Below are 21,655 nucleotides of genomic sequence, written 5' to 3'. Positions count from 1 at the left end.
AAAGAAGGGAAGGAAAAATGGAAGGAAAGAAGGAGAAAGAAAAAAAAAGAAAGGGAAAAAAAGAAAGGAGGAAAAGTATATATTTCTTAATAATTTTACTTTGAAAAATTTATATTAATTTTTACTTTTTGACTTGTGGAATAAATTTATTTAGATAAATTTTGATTGATTAAGAGTATCAAATTTTGCTTCATTTTATTCAATATAAATTTCTTTTCTCAATATTTATTTTTCTATGCATCTTTATCATTTATGTATATACATAAACATAGTATACATATAACATTAACACTGATTATACCATTTCATATTTACATTCTTTTTTACATTTCTGATATTCTCTTTTGCTCTTCTGCTTGTATATTATAACAATACAAAAAGTCTCATATTGTTTCATTGCTTTGTAAATTTTGTCCTATAACTGGAACTCTAGACAAAATAATTATAAGTTTAGAATTTTTTGTCAGTATTATGTATATCATAATAAATTATCAATGATGAATATGCTCTAATTTTAAGAAAAAAGTTTTGTATAATATTACTTATATCTGGTTGTTATTTATAGGTCAAAAGAGCATGTAAGAATGTACATTTAAGATAATATATTATTAAAGAACATATAAAATTGCAACAATGTGCATAATTTAAAAATTCAGGCCTACAGCAAATACAACTATTTTCAATAACCTAACACAGCCCACTTTGTCCTCAATTCTGAGAATACAGGATAGGGTCACAGTGTTAACCTTTTCAAAATTTTGGTAGGCAGTCAATGAGCAAAGTCACAATTTTAAATAAACTCTGTAAACATAATTATATTTATCCAAAATTAATCTCAACAACTCTTCAAACCTTACATGTTATCAGATTTAAAGACAGAGAAAGGGCAGATTGAAATACAGTTTGTCAAACTGTGGTTAAACTGCAAATATTACCTTCTTATGAACTTATGTTTAGAAAAGAACAACAAAAACATTGTATAAAAATGAATTCTATATATGAAATTTGCAAAAAAGTATATTTGTATGCTTTATTATTAACAGTTGCATTACAAAATTTATATCTTAGCATTTTTGTGGATGAACATTTCATTGTTAAAGATTTAACAGTACATCTTTTCTCTATTCACATATGCACTAAAGGAGCTAGACTTCTGCATACCATATTGCTTGAGTCATATCTACATCAAAAGGTACAAAGCAAACTCACACTTATACAGAATCACCAAAGAAACTACTGTAAAAATAAAAGGACTTGTCAAGCAAATAGAAACAAAAACCTAATTCTGAATGGGCTTAAAAATTCAGGTCTATGAGGCTTACGAAGAAATTCCAGTGAATATATCCATTCAAAAGGAAGTTGCTATCAATTTAGCAGAACATTTCTTGCAATCACACAAAATCAATATTTTGGCCAAGATATATGGATGTTTTAAATATTCATACTCTCAGTATAAATGTGTTAATTTTCATTTTTTATTAGGTGTGTCATTGTTTCTATAAAACTTTGTTAGAAACACTCATTGTTTTTGAGGAGGAGAAAAAAATAACTAAAGCACTGAGAATTTTAATGAATAGGAAGGCAGTGTTCCCATAGTAAATTAAATAATTTCACATGTAGATGCATGTCTGTAGAAGAATATTGCAAAGTGGTTAATGATGAATATGGAACAAAATTTTCTTCTTACAAATTTAAAGTTATAACTAACAACCTCTTAAAGAAAAGGATTATACCAAAGAGAGAATATTTTAAACATTCCTAATCCCACACACTCCAGAGTGTCAAAGTGTGTGTGTGTGTGTGTGTGTGTGTGTGTGTGTGTGTGTATGAGAGAGAGAGAGGGAGAGAGAGAGAGAGAGAGAGAAAGTATAAATATAAAGAATAACACAATATACACACTGAAAAACAGTTTAAGGTATCATCAGTGTATTAGAATTTTGAGAATTGCAAGGATGATAGAATGCATAGGGGTTTAAAGTGCCACAAAAATATGACATCAGATCCAGCAAAACCAAAGACAAGACAGTGTCATTCCAAACACACACACACACACACACACACACACACACACACACACACACAAATCCTCTAAGATAAAATCCAGGATCAGAAATAGCAAATTAAAGAAAAATAATGGGATATGGGGCAACCATTAGTGTAGTTCACTAAAAATGTATCCTGCTGAGCATACTGGAGCCTGCTAGAAATATCAGTCATCCTTGCTATATAACTTTGAAATTGGAGTCAAAGAGCATTAACTAAAATGCACTACAACAATAAAGGATTTAATTCACAATGAAGACAAATACATATGCATTAAATAGAATGAGACAATATTCATAATGTGAGAACAATTAGAGATAGGAAGAGAAATAGAAACATACTAGAATACATTAACTCAAAGAAGAGTTTATTTTAGTACTCTGCTTATGCCCTCAAAAAATAATTCTCAGAGTGGCATGATAATATTTGCTAAACGTTGGCTTGGTACTCAAAAAAAAAGTTCCTCAATTACCCTAAAACCCGAATTCTGGTAATTTTGTTAACTGTCATTTTTATTTTTATGACATCAAAACATTCATACTCAGGGGCTTGGGTTATATGGCTCAGTTGCAGAGTGCTTGCCTTCCATGAATGTGGCACTAGGCAACACATAAAAATAAATAAAGAAAATAAAGGCATTGTATCTATCTACAACTAAAAACAAAAAATTTAAAAAAATCATGCTCAAAAAACTTTCAGGGCATTTACATAAATGTAAAATGCTAACTATTACAACTGAGATGGAAATGTAATAATGTAGAACACAACATTCAGGCAAAGGTAGTTGATTAGTGAGTTGATATGGCATTGCATGTGACATTCCATTTAATGTCCAGACAATTAATTAATTTATCATTAAAATTTACTTGACAAACATTTCTTGACAAAGTTCTTAAAAGATTGTTTGACCTGCTGGTTCCTTAGGGTGTAAATAAAAGGATTTAACATTGGGGCAACAGAGGTATTGAGCACAGCTATGCCCTTGGTCAACGCTTCTCCTTCTTTGGCTGAAGTTTTGACATACATGAAAATGCAGCTTCCATAAGAAATGGAGACAACAATCATGTGTGAGGAGCAAGTGGAAAAGGCCTTTTTCCTTTGCTCAGCAGAGGGGATCCTCAGAATTGTCTTAATGATGAACACATAGGACAGAATCACTAATGTTAAGGTTATAATGAGAGTTAATATTGCCAAGAGAAATGCCAAGAGCTCTAGTAAGGATGTGTCTGTGCAGGAGATCAGGAGCAAAGGAGAGGAGTCACAGGTGAAGTGGTCAATGATGTGAGAGTCACAGAAATCCAGTTGTAGTCCCATGATCACAGGTGGAAAGATGGTGAGAAAGCCGGTCAGCCAGGAACCAAGGACAAGCAGGGTGCAGACCCTGCTGTTCATTATTGTTGTGTAGTGCAGTGGCTTGCAGATAGCCACATAACGGTCATAGGACATCACAGTCAAAAGGAAAAATTCTGTTGCACCAAGAAGTATGAGGAAAAACACCTGAGCCGCACAAGAACTATAGGAAATGGTTTTATCCCCTGTTATGATGCTGACCAGGTATCTAGGAATAGAAACTGTGGTAAATGAGATTTCTAGGAAAGAGAAATTCCTGAGGAAGAAATACATGGGTGTTTTTAGGTGCAAGTCTATCAGAGTGAGGGTGATAATTGTTAAGTTTCCAGTAATGCTCAGTATGTAGGTGAAAAGTAGAAACAGAAAAATGAAAACATTTAGCTTTGGGTCATCTGTTAATCCCAGAAGAATGAACTCATTTGCAGATGTATGATTTTTCATTTCTTTATTTTTGGATCTAAAATAAAAAATAAGAAACAATTCTTTAATGAGTTTAGGACTCCTGAGTGGAGGAAACATAAAAGGCCTATAAGGAAAAAATAATTTAGCCTCTAAGGTATACCAAATTTTGAATGTATATATTAGACACATACAAAAATATAACTTGTATTATCTGCCTTATACATCACCAGTCATTTAATATAAGTTATTCTCCATCTAGGCTTAATAATTGCATCTGCATAAGAAATATATACCTATCAAATATACTCCACTTTCTTTAAAAAATCTGATCATATGTGTGTAAAAAATAAGTAGAAATTTTAAAATGTAGAATATTCATTTATTGTAAAAATAGTATCTCTATTATCACAAGTTCTTTTTATTTTCTGAAAATGAAACTTTTTGACAGTTTATAAATTCTTCAGCTTTTCAGATATCTAACATCATTCAAATGTATAGAGAATCATGTAGTAAATAAATAAGGACCTTCAAAACCAATACATTATCTAAAGAAACAAATTCATACTTTTACAAAGTATTAAATTTTTTCTTTTGTTAATCAAAAATATTATACCTGTATAGATGAGTTTCTGTGCACCAAAGTTGAGTTTTGTAGGTTATACAATGATTAGAAAGGAGAAAAACAAATGAAGCAAGCAATAAAAATGCACTTACATTGAGATAATATCATGGGTAGCAGTTGGACCGCTGATACCAAGTTGTAGGTTGCTTTCTTTGTGTCACAACATTTGATGCTTTGTTTTCAGAGTTTTTCGTGCACTTCTCAAGTTGTGTGTACCTGTGACTTTCTTACATAATGACAAACTTGTATAACATATAAGTGGAATCTGAGCCCATGATCCTTGTTATATACAGTGAAATTACTGTAGAAATGACTCCAATAGAAAATCTATTTTTAACATCAGACAGACTCTGATGGAGTGGGGCATAACTTCAGGTACTGGTAGAAGTTGCTACAATCAGATGTAGGCAATGTATCCAAAAATCTCTGGAATTTATGATCTAGGAAAAGAGTTTGTGACTTGATGAGAAATCTGTTGTCCTGGTCAGTACCAGAAGCTCTGAGGGCACTCTCAAGTGGTTAATCATGTAAAGTCTGTAAGCCTGAAACTCAGGTAGCATTTCAAAAGTTGTCATTGAATAAAAGGGTCCCTGGTACCAATTATTTAAGAGCAAAAGAAAAAAAATGGACAGTTTAGAACTGCTTACAGAGCTAGAGATAATGCTTTCCTGGGGTGTGGCAAAGCTTCACAGAGTGAAAGAATGAAAGAAAAAAAGAAAGGACAGGAGTGGGAAAGAAAAAAGGAATAAAAAAGGAACAAGAGAGACAGAGAGAAAAATAGAAATGAAGAAAGTGAAAGAACAAAAGGAGCAAAAAAGTGGAATCTTTATCAGTTTATTATGAAAATACTTACAGAGAAGCAGGCAAGTAGAAGTTGATAAAGCTGCATATTTTGCTTGTGAGTTAAGTGAAAGTTAATTGATGAACTGGAGAGTGCTCATATCATGAATGGAAATCAAGAATCAATAGCTATGGAAAAGAGGTGAGCTGCATGTAAAACAAAATTGTGGAGAAGATTAATAGTAAAGGGCTATGCCAAGTGTATGATCCAAGATTACGTTTTTGGTAGTCTCTTGTTTCCCAAAAATCTATAAAAAGAACAAAGTCTTGACCTGGGATACAAGAAAATCTTCTAATATATTTTACCCATTTCTTATCAATTTTTGTACAAAAGATGGGTTGTATTTTTTTTTACTTAGTTGACCTTCAAGTTAGAAAACTTGGTTTTATAAATATTCTTTCTTAAATAAGCCAACTACTTTTATCTGCTTATTTTTCTCCTCCACACAGACCCAGGGGATTCTTGTTGGAGAGCATAATTAAAATGTCTCTGGAGAGCATTGTACTGATGACAGCACCCTAAAGAAAAGCTGAGTAATTTTAATTACGCTTTGTAGAAATTATGTTTTTTCAACATTATATATCAGAGAAATATGCAATACCAGCAACAACTGTGAGGACATGACAGTCTTGAATTAATTTGGACTTCCTGTTGTCAATATCATTTTCTTTCAATCTGAAAGAAGTGTCTACCAAAGTAATATAACCCCACAGCATGGAAAATGTAACAAAATTATAAAGAGCAAGAGAAGAAGCCACAGAATATTAAATTTGCAAATCAATTATTTTATTTGTTGATAAAAGCATATTGAGTGTGTATTTTAGGCAGAAGAAAGTTAGTACATAGACACATCAGCAAAATACAATGACAGCTGATAGTACAGTATAAACATAAAGCTAATGAAATTGGCAAATAAAAAAAGTCTCAAAAAAAAAAAAAAAAAAAAACCTTGGGCTGGGGATGTGGCTCAAGCGGTAATGCGCTCGCCTGGCATGTGCGGGGCGCTGGGTTTGATCCTCAGCACCACATAAAAATAAAAAAAATAAAGATGTTGTGTCCACTGAAAACTGAAAAATAAATGTTAAAAAGTTCTCTCTCTCTCCTCTCTCTTTCTCTCTCAGTAAAAAAAAAACAAAAAACAAAAAACAAAAACATACAACTTAGCATAGTCCTTTACTATTAATCACCTCCACAATTTTGTTTTATATGCCATGCAACTCACCTGTTTTCCATAACTATTGATTCTTGATTCTCATTCATGGTATAAGCCCTCTCTCTCTCATGAACTAAGTTTCACTTAACTCAAAAGCAAAATGTGCACCTTAATCACTTTTTTTTTTACTGTTTCTTTCACAGTAAATTAAACCAAGCACAGTTTATGTGCTTGCTGCTACCTGCACAGCTGAATCTTAGAAACCAGTGAGGGACATGGGAGATTAAGACAGACAAAAACACTTCTAGAGAGAAAATTGGGACCATGTGGGACACTGTCCTCTGAAGGAGGAAAAATGACTTGGAGCTAGTACAGCATGTTTGTTATTCGAGTTTTATTATCAATAGGTTATTTGTGGGAAAGTTTCTCCAAACCAGACAGGCCTGCATGTCATAGCACTTATGAGACATTGTGGTTATCTTATCATGCTCAGAATTCTCTATCCCTGACAGCTAGTGTTTGAGCTTAAGGTCAAGAATAGTATAGTTTCATGCCTTTTCACAGAGCCTCCTCAGGAAGGGCATCACCATAGCAATTGGGCAATCTTGTCCTGCAGCTTTGCACAGAAAGTTCCCTGTGCAACTCAGCCACAGCCACGAGGCAGTCAGAGACCATGATCCAAGTCACTTCTCTCCACATGTGGTCCTTTCATTATCTATGTCTGATTATTCCTATTGGACAATTTGGGGTCTGGTACATTGTTTCAACTTCTAAATTGTTTGATCACAGTATGCTTGGCACATATTCTGAATTTAAATTATTTTTGTACTTCAAATTGTTTTTGTATCTACCTAGACATTCTATGGCAGGATATCTTTGGGAATTCAGGAGAAATATTGGTGAATTAGGTTGATCAGAATATTTGAAGAGAAACTTCAAAGAAGAAAAAAAGTGTTTTTTTTTTTAACGAAAAAGACAAAAAGTATCCCTTCATTTGTTTTGGAAAAAAGTTTTTTTTTTGTTTGTTTGTTTTGTTTTGTTTTTTGTGTTTTTTTTAACAACAAAAAAAGTGCCCTTTCATTTATTTTGGAAGAAAGTTTTTTTTGTGTGTTTGTTTTGCTATTTGAAGAACAAAGAAAAAAAAAAGTGCCCCTTCATTTGTTTTCTAATCTTTCTAAATATTTTGTGCAAGGTGTTTTAGAATTGTTTTTTCTTTACATTCTCCACCAGTCTTCTAGGAAACATTTGCTTTTGAAGATGTGGCACTTGGGTTTTAATAAAAGTACCAAGATTGACAACCCCTGGGATTATACCCTTACATAATCTCTTCTTCAGCACTGGAAAAGAGGCTTAATTCTAATATGACAAAGATGATTTGAAGGGCTGGGGTTGTGGCTCAGTGGTAGAGTGCTTGCCTAGAATGTGCCAGGCTCTGCATTCCATCCTCAGTACTACATAAAAAAAAGATGATTTGATGTCCTTTTTATGATTTATGTTGTATTATGTAAGGTTCTTGCCAGTTTCGTTGCTCTCCATCCTCTCTCCTTGCTGGCTCTGGAGAAACAAGCTTTCAGGAATTCTAAAGCCATCATAAATGTGCTGGCAACAGCCTGAATTCACCTGGAAGTAAACTCATGATCCCCAGTTTTACCTCAAGATAGTGACCCAGACCACAGGATGCCTCTGTGAAAGTATAGTAGAACATCCAGGTTTTCTATTCACAGATATCGTGAAACTTCTTCTATGTCTTCTTACAAAGTGCTAAATTTGTAGTACTTAGTTACATGGCAGTGAATACTATTACAGAACATACTAACTGTGCCTCCCAAGTGGAAGATTTGTAAGGAAGCACATTAAGATCCAGCAAGCTTGACATCAACTTGCTTTGGAATCTTTCGTACCTGGCAATCTAGTACACAAAATTTCTTATTTTTCCTCTTAATGAGAGCATTTTCCTTCTGAGTTAATCCATCAGTGAGCGTTTTGGTTCAAATATATTTTTTGTTTTACTCTTTTCTCATGTAACACTCTAGCCAACTTTCCTCTTCTCCACAAAATTTCTACTTTACTCTTTATTTTTCTGTAGCTTTCTCTTTGTGGTAAGGCCTTAAATTATGGGCATTCTTATTTACTCTTCTCATTAATATATTGTTCTTATATATGTGAAAAATTTTGTAGCTAGGAAAATACAATATTCCCAAAATAAACTTGTGCTTGCAAATCATTTTTACCCCTGTATCTCCTCAGCTAGAAAAATGCTAGAAAAGAAGTCATAAAATGCATGGTGGGTAGAATAGACTCCTTCTGTGATTTTTACACTAATGAAAAACACAAACCCAAACAAAACCTTTAACTATATAAATCCTCAGATGAGAAATTGAAAATAACATACCATTGCCCAGGACAAAATTGCTGTCTCTCAGACTATCAAATGCATGCTCCATTTCATCAGTAAAGGGAAGGACAGATTGCAATGGTTTTTATTCCTTGGGTAATATCCCTTCCTCTTGTACTTTGATGAGATTATTTTTTTAATATCTTACAAATGTTTAAGTGCTAAAGTTCACTATCACAACATTTTTTTCCATTAAAGTGGTGAAAACATAGAAAATGTAGAGAAGTAAGAAATGTAGAAATGTAAGAAATGTAGCAAGAAACACTGTAATATTTCCCACTGAGATATTTTTTTCTGAAATTGTTTATAAATTGTTTTTAATTGTTTATAAACTTCTTAGAAGTTTTGTTTTTTTTCTCTTTTTTTATTTCTTTCTTTAATTCCTTCTACTTCTTTTTTTTTTCAAAATTTATTGTACCATTCTGGATTGAGCCCAAGGCCTCATGCATATCAGACAAGTGTTCTACCTTTGGGCTATACCCCCAGACTTGAGGATTTTACAGGGTATTTTGGTTTAGATATGAGGTGTACCCTAAAAGCACATGTGTAGGACAATGCAAAAAAAGTTTAGAGGTAAAATTATTGAGTCATGAGAGGTTCAGCCTAATCAGTGCATTAACCCTTTGATAGACATGGGTGATAACTGTAAGCAGATAGGGTATTCCTGAAGGGGGTGGGTCACTAGGGGTGTGACTTTGGGGTATATAGTTTTCCATGATAAGGGGAGAGGCTCTTTCCCTCCTTCCACCCTCTGTCTTTTCCTGATTCCATTCAAATAAGGGCACCAATTTCATCTAGAAGCTACTCTGAACTCCTGTGTTCTGACAATCCACCTCTTTCCCTAAAATCAATGATCCAATAGACCAAGGTAAAAGCATCAGTGCAATTTGTGATCCATTCTCAGGGGCCATGCACATGTACATTCTTTTTCAAACCTTATCCCTGAGGAGATATTTATTATCTCTGGGTGAACTTCATGTTCCTCCTCCTCCTTTTTCCCTTTTCTGTGAATAAAAAGTCCCTTGTGTGAAGTATGTCTTAGTGATGTTTCCCTGTTCCTTCTGTCCCATAGGTGATGAAAAAAATATAGTTAAATGTAAGAGATTACTATGATACATGGCACTAATACATCGTCACTTCTTTGGCTACTCTACCTCCCTTTGGCCTTAATCCAGACTTAAACTGACTCTGTTTTGTAATTAGCTAGAGGAGTACAGAAACTCAGGGTTTTGAACTCAAAATGACTTTGTCTGTGCTCCATTTAAGCTGGCTTTATTGAAGAAAAAAACAGAGTAATTTTTCATTGAGATTCATTGAGTTTTGAAGCTTTGGGTTGACACCTTTTTATTTTATTTTTACTAATTATTTTTTATGAGAAAGGATCTTGCTATTTAGCCCAGGCAGATCTCAAACTTGTGATCCTCCTACTTTAAGCTTCTTAGTATGTTGGATTGATATCTTTTCGTGAATAAGAAAATTCTTAGCAGTCATTATTTTGAGTATTGCTTCTTTCCCATTTCTCTCTTCTTTCTGAAACACCAATTTTCATATACATTAGAATTTTTTTCCTCATGAAATACTATATTTCATATATTTTGTCATCTGTTCTACAAATTGAATGACCTAATATTTCATAATAAATGTTCATCCTTATTATCAGACCCTATCAAATATTTGATTCTGTACTATTTTCAAAACAACTGCAAAGAGATTATATTAATAAAAGAAAAGTAAAGCATGCTTTGTTAGTTTAATATTAAATGTTAAACATTTAAAAAATATAATGCATCCCCTATAAAAAGAATATCTACTATATGTATCTTAATGAAGTACCATTATAAGTCTCTGTAGAAATTTATCTGGCTTCTTCTTTTACCAATTGAGGTTGTTTTTCATAAGATTTTATGATAGTTTTTCAAATAAGGAGTAAACAAATAATTTACTGATTTTAATGTAATTTTGCATTATGTTTAATAAAAGAATAAATCATCTCCCTGGTTTAAAGGACATGTATACAAAAATGTGGTTGTGCTTTTCTTGAAAGCAGCTTGTTTAGTTATATTTCTATTTTAAGTTACTTCCTGAAATGTAAGTTATGCCATTGTTTTTGTGGAAATCTTATTCACATGTGGACATTTCATGTTATGAGTTGGTGCAGAGACTATAAGAAATAAATATGTTTGATGCCCCCAAAGCACATACTATGAGTTGATTTTAGAATATTCAGTGATTAAGGATTATGACCAACATTGTCATTAACTTGATATTCTTCTCTGAACTCTTCTTTTAGAAGGTAGAATGAGAAGGCTCCCCATAGCTCAGACACTTGGCACAATTTAATTTTTCATACATCATTTGAAATGTAAAATTTAGACTCCATTTTAACATCAAAATTTCAGACTTTCCTATAAATATTGTAATGAAGCCACTAATTGACTTTAATATTTTGTTTCTAGATTTAATGGTGAAAATATCATTTAGTGTCTTTTCCTATAAGAATTCTTGGGGATCCAGGAACTTTTATTAATTCTGAGTAAATATGCTCAAATATTATATAAAAAGTGGAAATATAATGTATAGCAATCTGGAGACAAAACTATTTGTTTTCATTTTAGTCATAACAGGAATATCTAGCTAGTTAACAATAATAAAATATTACAGTTTTGATGCAAATGAACACCTCAGATTTCCAGATTTTAGATTAGGCTGAACTTACACATCAATCATTTGATTTGTAGTGAAGTTAGAAAAATGTGTTTGAAAATGCCACATGTAAGCTGAATGGAGACACAAATCCTTATATATGTTCCTAAATATCTCTGGATTTTAATATGAAAACAGTCTTTGTTGAAAGGGATGCAACAAAAAAAAGTATGGGTTAGAAATTAATTTTAGATGATCTTTTTGAAAAGCCATGCCTAAGATACCTTTATTTATAATAAGCAGAGATTTTCAAATGCATCAGCAAATGAAATACCTGTGGAATTTGTGGAAAGTAAATGTATTTGCTGTTTTATTGTTTTGTGCTCAAAGAAGTTGTCATATAAACCATTTTATTCCGAATATGTAACTATAAGATTCAACTAGTTGGGGCTGGTGATGTAGCTGGGTGGTAACGTGCTAGGCTGGCATGCGTGCGGCCTGGGTTCGAACCTCAACACCACATACAAACAAAGATGTTGTGTCCACCAATAACTAAAAAAAAATAAAGAAAGAAAGTAATATTAAAAATTCACATTCTCTCTCTTTCTCTCTCTCTCTCTCTATCTCTCTATCTCTCTCTCTCTCTCTCTCAAAAAAAAAAAGAATCAACCAGTTAAACTTAGGTTTAGAGAAACAAGAAAATATTCATGTAACGCATGATGAAAAATATAAAGAACATATTTAAAAGAGTTGTTGTGTTTGTCTATTGGACTAGCACCATGAGCAATAATTGTAAAAAATGTATAATAAAAAAGGTGACTCATACTTGTTCCATTACATATAGTAAAGGATTCAGTGTTTTAATATTACTCTATGGAAATTATTACTAATATAATAAAACTAATGATGAAGTCAAACTTATTTAACAATTGGGAAAAATGTATATTCCGTGTAAATTTTCAACTGTGCATTTATATGCCAATTTTACAGTTCATATTGTTTTTAGTCTTAAGATTAATAAAATTTATTTTTCTGTTGAAAAATTTCTAATGACCACTACCAAAACCCCTAGATCTAACCATATATATATATATCACCAGGAAATCACATTTTAGAAAAGATTAATTGCAAAACATTAATTTTGATTAGGTGCACATTTTGGAATACAGATATATCCAGAAAATACACATCTTTCTGAAAAAAACTGAGAAGAAGATGATTTTAACAATAGGGGCATTAACCATGTTAACCTAAAAATGTTTTCCTGTGTAATTGGTGAGATTGTAGGTGTTAGGTCTGCATATATTAGAAAAACTAGATAAGTGTGCAGATTCTTCTATCAGGAAATTATAAAGTCATCTTTTTGTAAAGTAAAAAGTATCTGAAAAGAGAATTAGTAAAATGAGTATCCAAAAAGGAGATAAGAGTAAGGGGGTTAGCCTGGAGTTCTGACTGCTACATAAAATGTGAAAACTCTTAAAGGAAAACAAAGTGCATGCATATCTAAGGAGTTGTTGGTTTATTATTTTTTTAATCTTATTTTTTTTGGTGGGGAGATATATGTATATATATATTGTCTTTTTTGGAACTGGGAGTCAAACCCAGGGCTCCGCGAATGCAAGGCAGGCACTTTGCCACTGAGCTACATCCCAGTCCTGGGTTCTTAATTATCACTTCAAAATATTCACTGAATGTATCCTTTAAAAATATTGTTTAATTTTTTATCACCTCCACCCCCTTGCAGGTCAAGTGGCATCTTGACAGAATTGAATCCATGAGGAACCACAAAATAGGAATAAAGTTCATTATTTTAGGACTGACAGAGGACCTAAATTAGAAAATTATAATTTTTCTTTTTCTATTTGTAACTTACCTTTTGAGTGCTACTGGAAATCTTACCATCATTCTTCTGACCTCATTGGATTTCCTCCTCAAAACACCCATGTATTTCTTCCTAAGAATTTTTTTCTTCTTAGAAATCTCATTGACAACTGCCTGCATTCCTAGATACCTGGTTACCAGAGTTACTAAGAAAAATACTATTTACTGTGATGCTTGTTGGGCACAAACTCTTTTTACTGCTTTCAACAGTTTCTCCTGTTGGCTGAGATGTCCTATGACCGCTATGTGGCCATCTGCAAACCCCTTCATTATGCAATTATTATGAGCAGCAGAGTGGTCCACAATCTGCTTGCTGCTTATCACCCCTGGAGCTATTCTGAGTCTAACCCTGGAATTCTGTTATGGCAATATCATTGACACATTTTCTGTGACTTCTCTCCTATCCTGAAACTTGCCTCCACAGACACCAAGGACATAGAATTGTGAAAAAATTGGGGGTGGGGGCAGATATCTTTGATTGAATTCAGGGGCACTCAACAACTGAGCCACATCCCTGCTGAGAGCCATAGCCAAGTAAAAATGATGCATGGTATTTTTGTTGTAAGGTGACGCCAGCAAGTCATTGAGTTGATATGATTATGTTAAGATCTGCATTCAATTGGATACTAGACCCCTGCTGTCCACCTCAGCCTGCTACGGAACTCCTGGAGAGTTCCCATTAGTTGGGGAAGTGTGGTAGGAGGGAATTCCAGAGGAGGGATTTCCTGTTGGGGTAGTGTATCCGGGAGAACACTGCATGTGTGGGTCGGCATATTTCCTGGGAGCATACAGGGCATTGGCAGGAGTTTCAAAAATAAAGTTTGTTCCTGTTTGAGTGGCTTATGATTTTGTGCCCAGCCAGACTGCGGCAACTGGTGGCCTGTATGGGGACACCTGAAGCTCAGAGGTAAGTAAAATTGCTCGCCCCTGAGGGAAGGCGAGAGAATGGGTGACCATTTGAAAAAAACAATGTGTTCTTATTTTGATTTATTTTTGTTTTTGTTTCAAGCTGCCTATCCCTAGAACTTTCTCAGACAAACTGTGAAAAATGGTTGGCTCAAGGTTTGAAGTTGTTCGGCCCTGAGGAAGAGAAAATTGATACAACGATTTTTTGTTCATTTTTTGTTTCATTTTGTTTCGGTTTTGTTTTATGTTATCTTATTGGGTTGTGTTATCTTTATAGTAGACTAGAAATTAGTAAAAAACAAACCGAAAGAGTGTTAATTGTTAGAGGTCCAGACTATGGTAGAAAACATGTTAGATCAAGCAAAAGAGAAGGTCTCTTGGGCTAGTCAGATAGAGGAAGAAAATTTAAAGGAAGAAAGCTTAGAGGACAAACAGCTATCAGGAGGGAAGCTACAACAGGAGGCTGCTACTAACTCCGTTTTATTACCAGACAGCGTAATTCAACCAACAGCTCCATCTATACAGACAGCTGAGTGGCCCTCAACCCCCATAGTTGATAGACAGAATCCTGAGGCAGGTCCTCAAAGATTAGCATGCCCTGTACTTGAGCAGGCAGGAGGGCAACGAATTCACCATGTTTTAGATTTCAAAACAGTGAAGCAGTTAAAGGAGGCTGTAACAACCTATGGTCCACAAGCACCCTTCATTGTAAGCATGGTCAAATCCATTACCAACTTGGACATGACGCCAGCAGATTGGGCTAACATGTGTCGATCTGTGCTAAATGGAGGACAGTATTTGTTATGGAAGGTTGCAAATGAGGAATTTTGCACGGAGACAGCTAGGCGAAATGCAGCAGCCGGTTACCCTCAAAGAAATCTAGATATGTTGTTAGGAAAAGGACCTTATGAGGGTCAACAGCAACAAATTGAATACGATCCTTGCTTATACGCACAAATTGCTGTAGATGCGGTTAGGGCATGGAAGACTTTACAAGGACTTGGAGATTTACAAGGTCAATTATCTAAGGTAATACAGAGATCTAAGGAACCTTATGCTGAATTTGTAGATAGGCTTATTCAAACAGCTTCCAGAATTTTTGGGGATACAGAACAAGCAATGCCATTAATAAAACAACTGGCTTATGACCAAGCAAATCATTGCTGCATAGAGGTCTTTAGACCATGGAGACAAGAAGATTTAAGCACATATATTTAATTATGTAGAGGAATTAATGAACAAGGGCAAGTCTTGGCAGCTGCAGTACAACAGGCTTTAGATGCCAGGCCAAAAACATGCTACAATTGTGAACAAACAGGACATTTTAAAAGGAGTTGCCCCATAGGAAGAGGGTTTAACAAATCTAGGTATCAAAGGAATAGAATACCAGGTATTTGCCCACGATGCCATAGAGGGAGACATTGGGTTAATGAATGCCGTTCTCAAACCACCATAGAGGGTATTCTGTTATCAAAAAACGGACAAGGACCAAGTGTTTACCCACGATATCGTGGAGAAAGGCATCAGGCTCCATTGCCAAAAAACGGACTGGGGGGCCCAATGCTACGGGGCCCACAACCACAAATATACGGGGCAATGGAGGAACCCAGCAACACCATCAGGGTAGTGCCCAGGACATATTATCCATTAAATCCCTCATCAGACAAACCAGAGGGAGCGCAGGGTTGGACATCTGCACCTCTGCCAGAGCAGTACTAACTTCAGAGATGGGAGTTCAAATCATTCCCACAGGGGTAAAAGGACCTCTTCCCCAAGGAACAGTAGGCTTATTATTGAGACGCAGTTCTTCTACACTAAAAGGATTTATGATAAGTCCTGGGGTAATTGATCCCCATTATGAAGATGAAATAAAAATTATAGCAAGTTCTCCAAGAGGTATATCAGTAATTTCACCAGGAGATAGAATAGTACAGTTGTTAATAATACCCAGCCTGCATGATAAATTTCCCAGTAGTAGTATAGAAAGAGGTTCCAGGGGATTAGGTTCCACAGGTGTGGATTGGGCTATTCTCGCCCAATGCTAAAACTAAACATTCAAGGACATGAATTTAATGGGCTACTGGACACAGGTGCTGACCTTAGCATCATATCTTGTCAAGAATGGACAAAACATTGGCCATTACAACAAGCCACTCAAACGCTTCGAGGCCTAGGAGTGGCAACTAATCGCCATAGAAGTGCAATGGTATTAGATTGGAAGGATCCTGAAGAATGTGAAGGAACTATACAGCCATATGTATTGGATCATCTTCCTATAAATTTATGGGGACGAGATGTCCTAGATCAATTAGGTTTGACATTAATAAATAACATCAATCCTAACGCACCCACTACTAGGGCTAGACAAGGTTTCAGGAAAGAAAAAAGATTAAGAGAGCAAGAACAAGGTATAATAGCACAAATTCCAATAGATCAAGGAATAAATAGACATGGATTGGGTTTTCAGAAAGGGCCACGGAGACAATCAAAATTACTTGGAAATCAGAAAGACTAGTATGGGTTCCTCAGTGGCCCCTGACTAAAGAAAAGATACAAGTAGCCCATGACCTGGTCAAACAACAATTAGCGGAAGGACATATACAACCTTCCGTATCTCCCCATAATATTCCCATTTTTGTCATCAAAAAGAAATCTGGTAAATGGAGATTATTGCAAGATTTAAGAGCCATTAATAATGAGATGGTTATTATGGGACCTACTCAATAAGGGATTCCCCAATTTTCTGCTTTGCCAAAAACCTGGTATGTTTTAGCTATAGATATTAAACCTCCTCAACCATGGTCCATCCACCAAAAATTCAAATACAAGTAGATCAACTCAAATCACTTAACGACTTTCACAAGTTATTGGGAGACATAAATTGGATAAGGCCTTATCTAGGCATACCAACAGGAGACTTGGGACCTTTATTTGATATCCTAAAAGGTCCATCAGATCCAAATTCACCCCTCATGTTAACGCTTGAAGCAAGAAAGGCATTAAAAATCATTGAAACATATATGGAAAATATGCATTTGGATAGAATTGATATAAGTTTGCCTGTTTTATTTATTGTACTACCAACAAAAAATATTCCTACAGGGGTATTTTGGCAAGAAGGTCCATTATTGTGGATACATTTATCTTATTCTCCTAACACTATTCTTACTAGGTATCCTGAGGCTGTAGGACAATTAATACTCAAAGGAATAAAAGCAGCAAAGGGAGTGTTTGGAATTTCTCCCAATAAAATTATTACTCCATATACTATGACTCAAATTGATGAGTTAGCTAATGAGTTAAATACTTGGGCAATAATCATGTGTAAATCTAATGTTTCATTTGATAATCACTTACCATCTAATCCTTTGTTGTCTTTTTGGTCTAAACATCCTGTAGTGTTTCCAAAAATGACAAAAAAAAAACCAATCATGAATGCTCCAAATATATTCACTGATGGGTCAAATAATGGTACAGCAGCAGTAGTTACCCCTGATCAAACTTTTACATTTTTAGTACCCAAACAATCAGCTCAGAGGTACAGCTTAATGCAGTATTACAAGCTTTTGTGATGTTCAAAGATTCTGTATTTAGTTTATTTTCTGATAGTCAGTAAGTAGTTAATGCTATAGTATCCCTTGAAGATGCTGGTAGGATTTCCCCTTCCTCTACCGTTTTCTCTTTGTTTTCCACTATACAAAGTCTAATCTGGGACAGAAAAGATCCATTCTTTATAGGACATATCAGGGCACATACAGGATTGCCTGGAGCCCTTAGTTTGGGCAATGAATTAGCAGATAAATCTACACATGACATACATATTTTCTCCACAATAGAAGAAGCTATAAATTTTCATAAAAGGTTCCATGTCAATGCTAATACTTAACAAAAGTGCTTTAAAGTAACTAAGGAACAAGACAGACATATAATAAAACAATTTCAAAATTGTGTGACCTTTTTACCACAAGTTAATCTTGGAGTCAATCCTAGAGGATTGATACCTAACCATATTTGGCAGATGGACGTCACACACTTGCCAGAATTTGGAAAATTAAAATATTTGCATGTTACAGTTGATACTTCTTCTGGAGTTTTGATGGGCTCCCTTCATGCTGGAGAAAAAACTAAAGATATTATAGCTCATTGCTTACAAAATTTTGCCACTGTGGGCGTTCCAAAACAGCTAAAAATGGATAATGGTCCTGGTTATACTTCTACTTCTTTTAAACAATTTTGCTCATCATTTGCATTACTCACATAACAGGAATTCCATACAATCCACAGGGACAAGGCATAGTTGAAAGAGCTCATCAAACTATTAAAATGTACTTATTAAAGCAAAAAGAGGGAATTGGAAAGGGGTATATATCCCCCAAAGATAAACTTAAAATAACACTTTTTACTCTAAACTTTTTAAATTTGGATTCATCAGGACTTAGTGCTGCGGAAAGACATATGTATCCAAAAAATGTACATAAGCCTAAGGTACTTTGGAAGGATATTCTAACAGGACAATGGAAATGTCCTGACCCAGTGATTGTCTGGAGTTGGGGTTCTGTTTGTGTGTTTCCACAGGGAGAATAGCAGCCAATTTGGATTTCAGAGAGACTAACCAAAGCGATTTCTGCAGACCAAAAAGAAGATGATTTGACTCAAATTTATAACAGCTGATATCCAGAGCTCTAGCTTGGCTATTCTTACATCTGCGACAGTGATTAACCAGGATGCCTTTTTTCAATATCTACTTTATTATTGCCTTTTTTCACATCATAAAGTTCTATTTTATTTTTTGAGCTCATACAAACCTAGGTTAATGTTTTTCTGATCAGTTTTATTTTTTACTGTGGAGTTTTGAAACATTGCAATGGAGATTTCACCTATGTAAAGCTACAAGGCCTTTACTATTGTCTTATGTGTTGTATGTTATATGTGCACACTTCTGTTTTGTGTTGTATGTCTGCATGTGCATATGTCCATATATCATATATGAGGAGCGCTCATGAATAAATGGATCCAAATTTTTTTTTTATTCACGTGATTTTAATGGTTTAATTTAAATCTGGTAAACAGCTGTTGAGGATTGTTTTAATATGTGAACAAATAAGGAAGTTAACAGATCTGTTTTTTTTTACTTTCACCTTTCCTTTTCATTATATTTAATAATTCTTTTCAGGATAATGTAAATTGTTCAGAAAATTGTTTTCTTAGTACCTGTTGGAATGTTACATAATTTTTTTAGCATCATTGTCAGAATTCCTATCTTCATCCCAGTGCCGGTGAAGACAAAGATGAAACCAAACTACAGCTTCTTTGATAGTTATCACAACAAACTGTATAAACTGATGCATCAATGAATAATAACTCAACAAGTAATGCTCAATCAAGGAGTCAATTTACTTTGGGAGGAAATGGACATATTGATAGTTTCCTCTGCTTTGAACTGCTTGCAGAACTTGCCTGGACTATGTCTCATTTGTATGCATTGTGAACTATCTGTTGGTGCAGCAAATTGTGGTAGTGCTGGTCTATCTTTGCTGAAGGTGTCACCAGTGATACAATTTTCCAAAGGAGATCTCAATTGGCTTGGTGTCGTGGCATTTCTGTATCCTCCTCCTTTCTGCTAGTGATGGTCTAAAATTTGGGGGCCAACAGAGGTGAGGCAAAGAACCTCACCCCCCCCACACTGGCACCAAGGCCAAATTTGGGGGCCAACAGAGGTGAGGCAAAGAACATCATCCTCCCACTGGTGCATAGGCCTATCCACAAGTATGGCTGTATGCTGGACCGGTAGTCAGTGACGGGTATGATCCAATGGCAGTGGTACCAACCTAAGACAGGAGGCTGACGCCTAGAGGTCAGCTCATCCAATGATGGGTAAGGACCATATGTTGAATTGGACAACCTACCAGGCACGGTCCCTAAGCCACATTGCTTGTTGCTTAATTAAACAGAAGGGGGGACATCCCCAGCCCTATTTTGTATTTTATTTAGAGACATGGTCTCACTGGGTTGCTTAGCACTTCACTGCTGCTGAGGTTGACTTTGAACTTGTGATTCATCTTGTCTCAGCCTCCCAAGCTGCTGGTATTACAGGCGTGTATCACCATGCCTAGCTAATTGTCAAATTTATTTTAGCAATTATCACACTCTTGAATACATTGGCACTAGTATTGTTCTCTTATATCAAAATCATAAGAACAGTTCTGAAGAACCCTTCTGCCCAGGAGAAGAAGAATGTAAGGGTCCTGTGTTTGGAATTGAGGTTTCTGATAGCTTCATGACTGTGGCATTCTTGGTGGCTAGTGAAGTTTCTGTGCAAAGACACAGAATACCTGGCTTATAGGAAAACTGCTGTGCAAAGACACAGGATGTCTAGCTGCTGTAGCAATGTCCTACATGAGGTGACTCTGTGCTAGAGTCTTACCAGCCTCAACCTTGATCTCAGGCACATAGCTCCTGGGAATAAAGTAAAATGCTTGCTAGATAAATACAACGTTTCACCAAGCTCCAGTTCTTCTGAACCTGAAAGCTAACAGTAACTTTAAATAATGGGCTTCTTGAGAGCTACACAAAGTTCCTAACATTGCACATTGCAACTATAGTATGTAACTGAGGAATAAGCTGCATAATGTTGCTAAATCTGTAACCTACCTAATGACACAATAAACAATAATGTAGTTATGGCATTAAGGACATAATGGAACCTACTGGTATAAATAAATGTGGCCACTTGGATCAACAGCCATCTTTCCTGCCTCTGCATCTTGTCTCTGTCTCCTTTTAGTTTTCTTGCAGAAGAAGGCTTTTTCCAACTGTTCCTCCCACTTGATTGTTGTCTCCATCTCTATGGAAGTTGTATTTTTATGTATCTCAAACTGTCTGCAAAGGAAAGGATATCTTTAAACAAAGGGGTATCAGTGCTCATTATTTCCATTGCACCTGTACTAAATCCTTTCATATATAAACTAAGAGATAAGCCTGACCCAGCTCCGGCCTGATGCTTAGCCATACCTACAGTTAGAAACTGGATACTGACTAGACCCTGCTTCAATTATAGTCAGCACAGAAAATTGGTGTCAGCCCTTTCCAAACTTGGGTAGTAGAAATTAGAAACCAAGTGAACAAGCTGAGTCTCTTTCCTCAATGGTAAGGTCAGTACCAAAGTGATCAGCATTGATCAGGGTGAGCATTTCTGCAGCACAGATCACTCATGGAGAATCCACAACCAAAGGACCTGTGGTTATAGACAACCACCTGGCTTTATGCCATCTTTAAAAGGATCCTGTAGAGGGGAGCAGGTACATGGAGACCCACAATAATCACAGTAACATCCCAGAGCACTGCATCTTGAACTTCTGTGTACAACTGAAACAACCAACAGACACACCACCATACCTTCCAGTCATCAACCACAGGCTC

At 35.2% G+C, this 21,655-nt stretch overlaps 1 protein-coding gene across 1 annotated transcript; it reads right to left on the bottom strand.

Annotated features, from left to right (window-relative positions):
• Nucleotides 1-2,898: 2,898 nt before the first annotated feature.
• LOC143398465 (olfactory receptor 6C65-like) lies at nucleotides 2,899-3,834 on the bottom strand. Its single transcript, XM_076855382.1, has one exon. The coding sequence runs from the start codon at nucleotides 3,832-3,834 to the stop codon at nucleotides 2,899-2,901; it is 936 nt and encodes a 311-aa protein (XP_076711497.1).
• Between the last annotated feature and the right edge of the window lie 17,821 nt (nucleotides 3,835-21,655).

The sequence above is a fragment of the Callospermophilus lateralis genome, chromosome 4 (assembly GCF_048772815.1).
Source record: "Callospermophilus lateralis isolate mCalLat2 chromosome 4, mCalLat2.hap1, whole genome shotgun sequence".
Taxonomy (NCBI): Eukaryota; Metazoa; Chordata; class Mammalia; order Rodentia; family Sciuridae; genus Callospermophilus; species Callospermophilus lateralis.
Note: the sequence above shows the minus strand (reverse complement) of the source record. Positions and strands in the feature narration are given on the sequence as shown.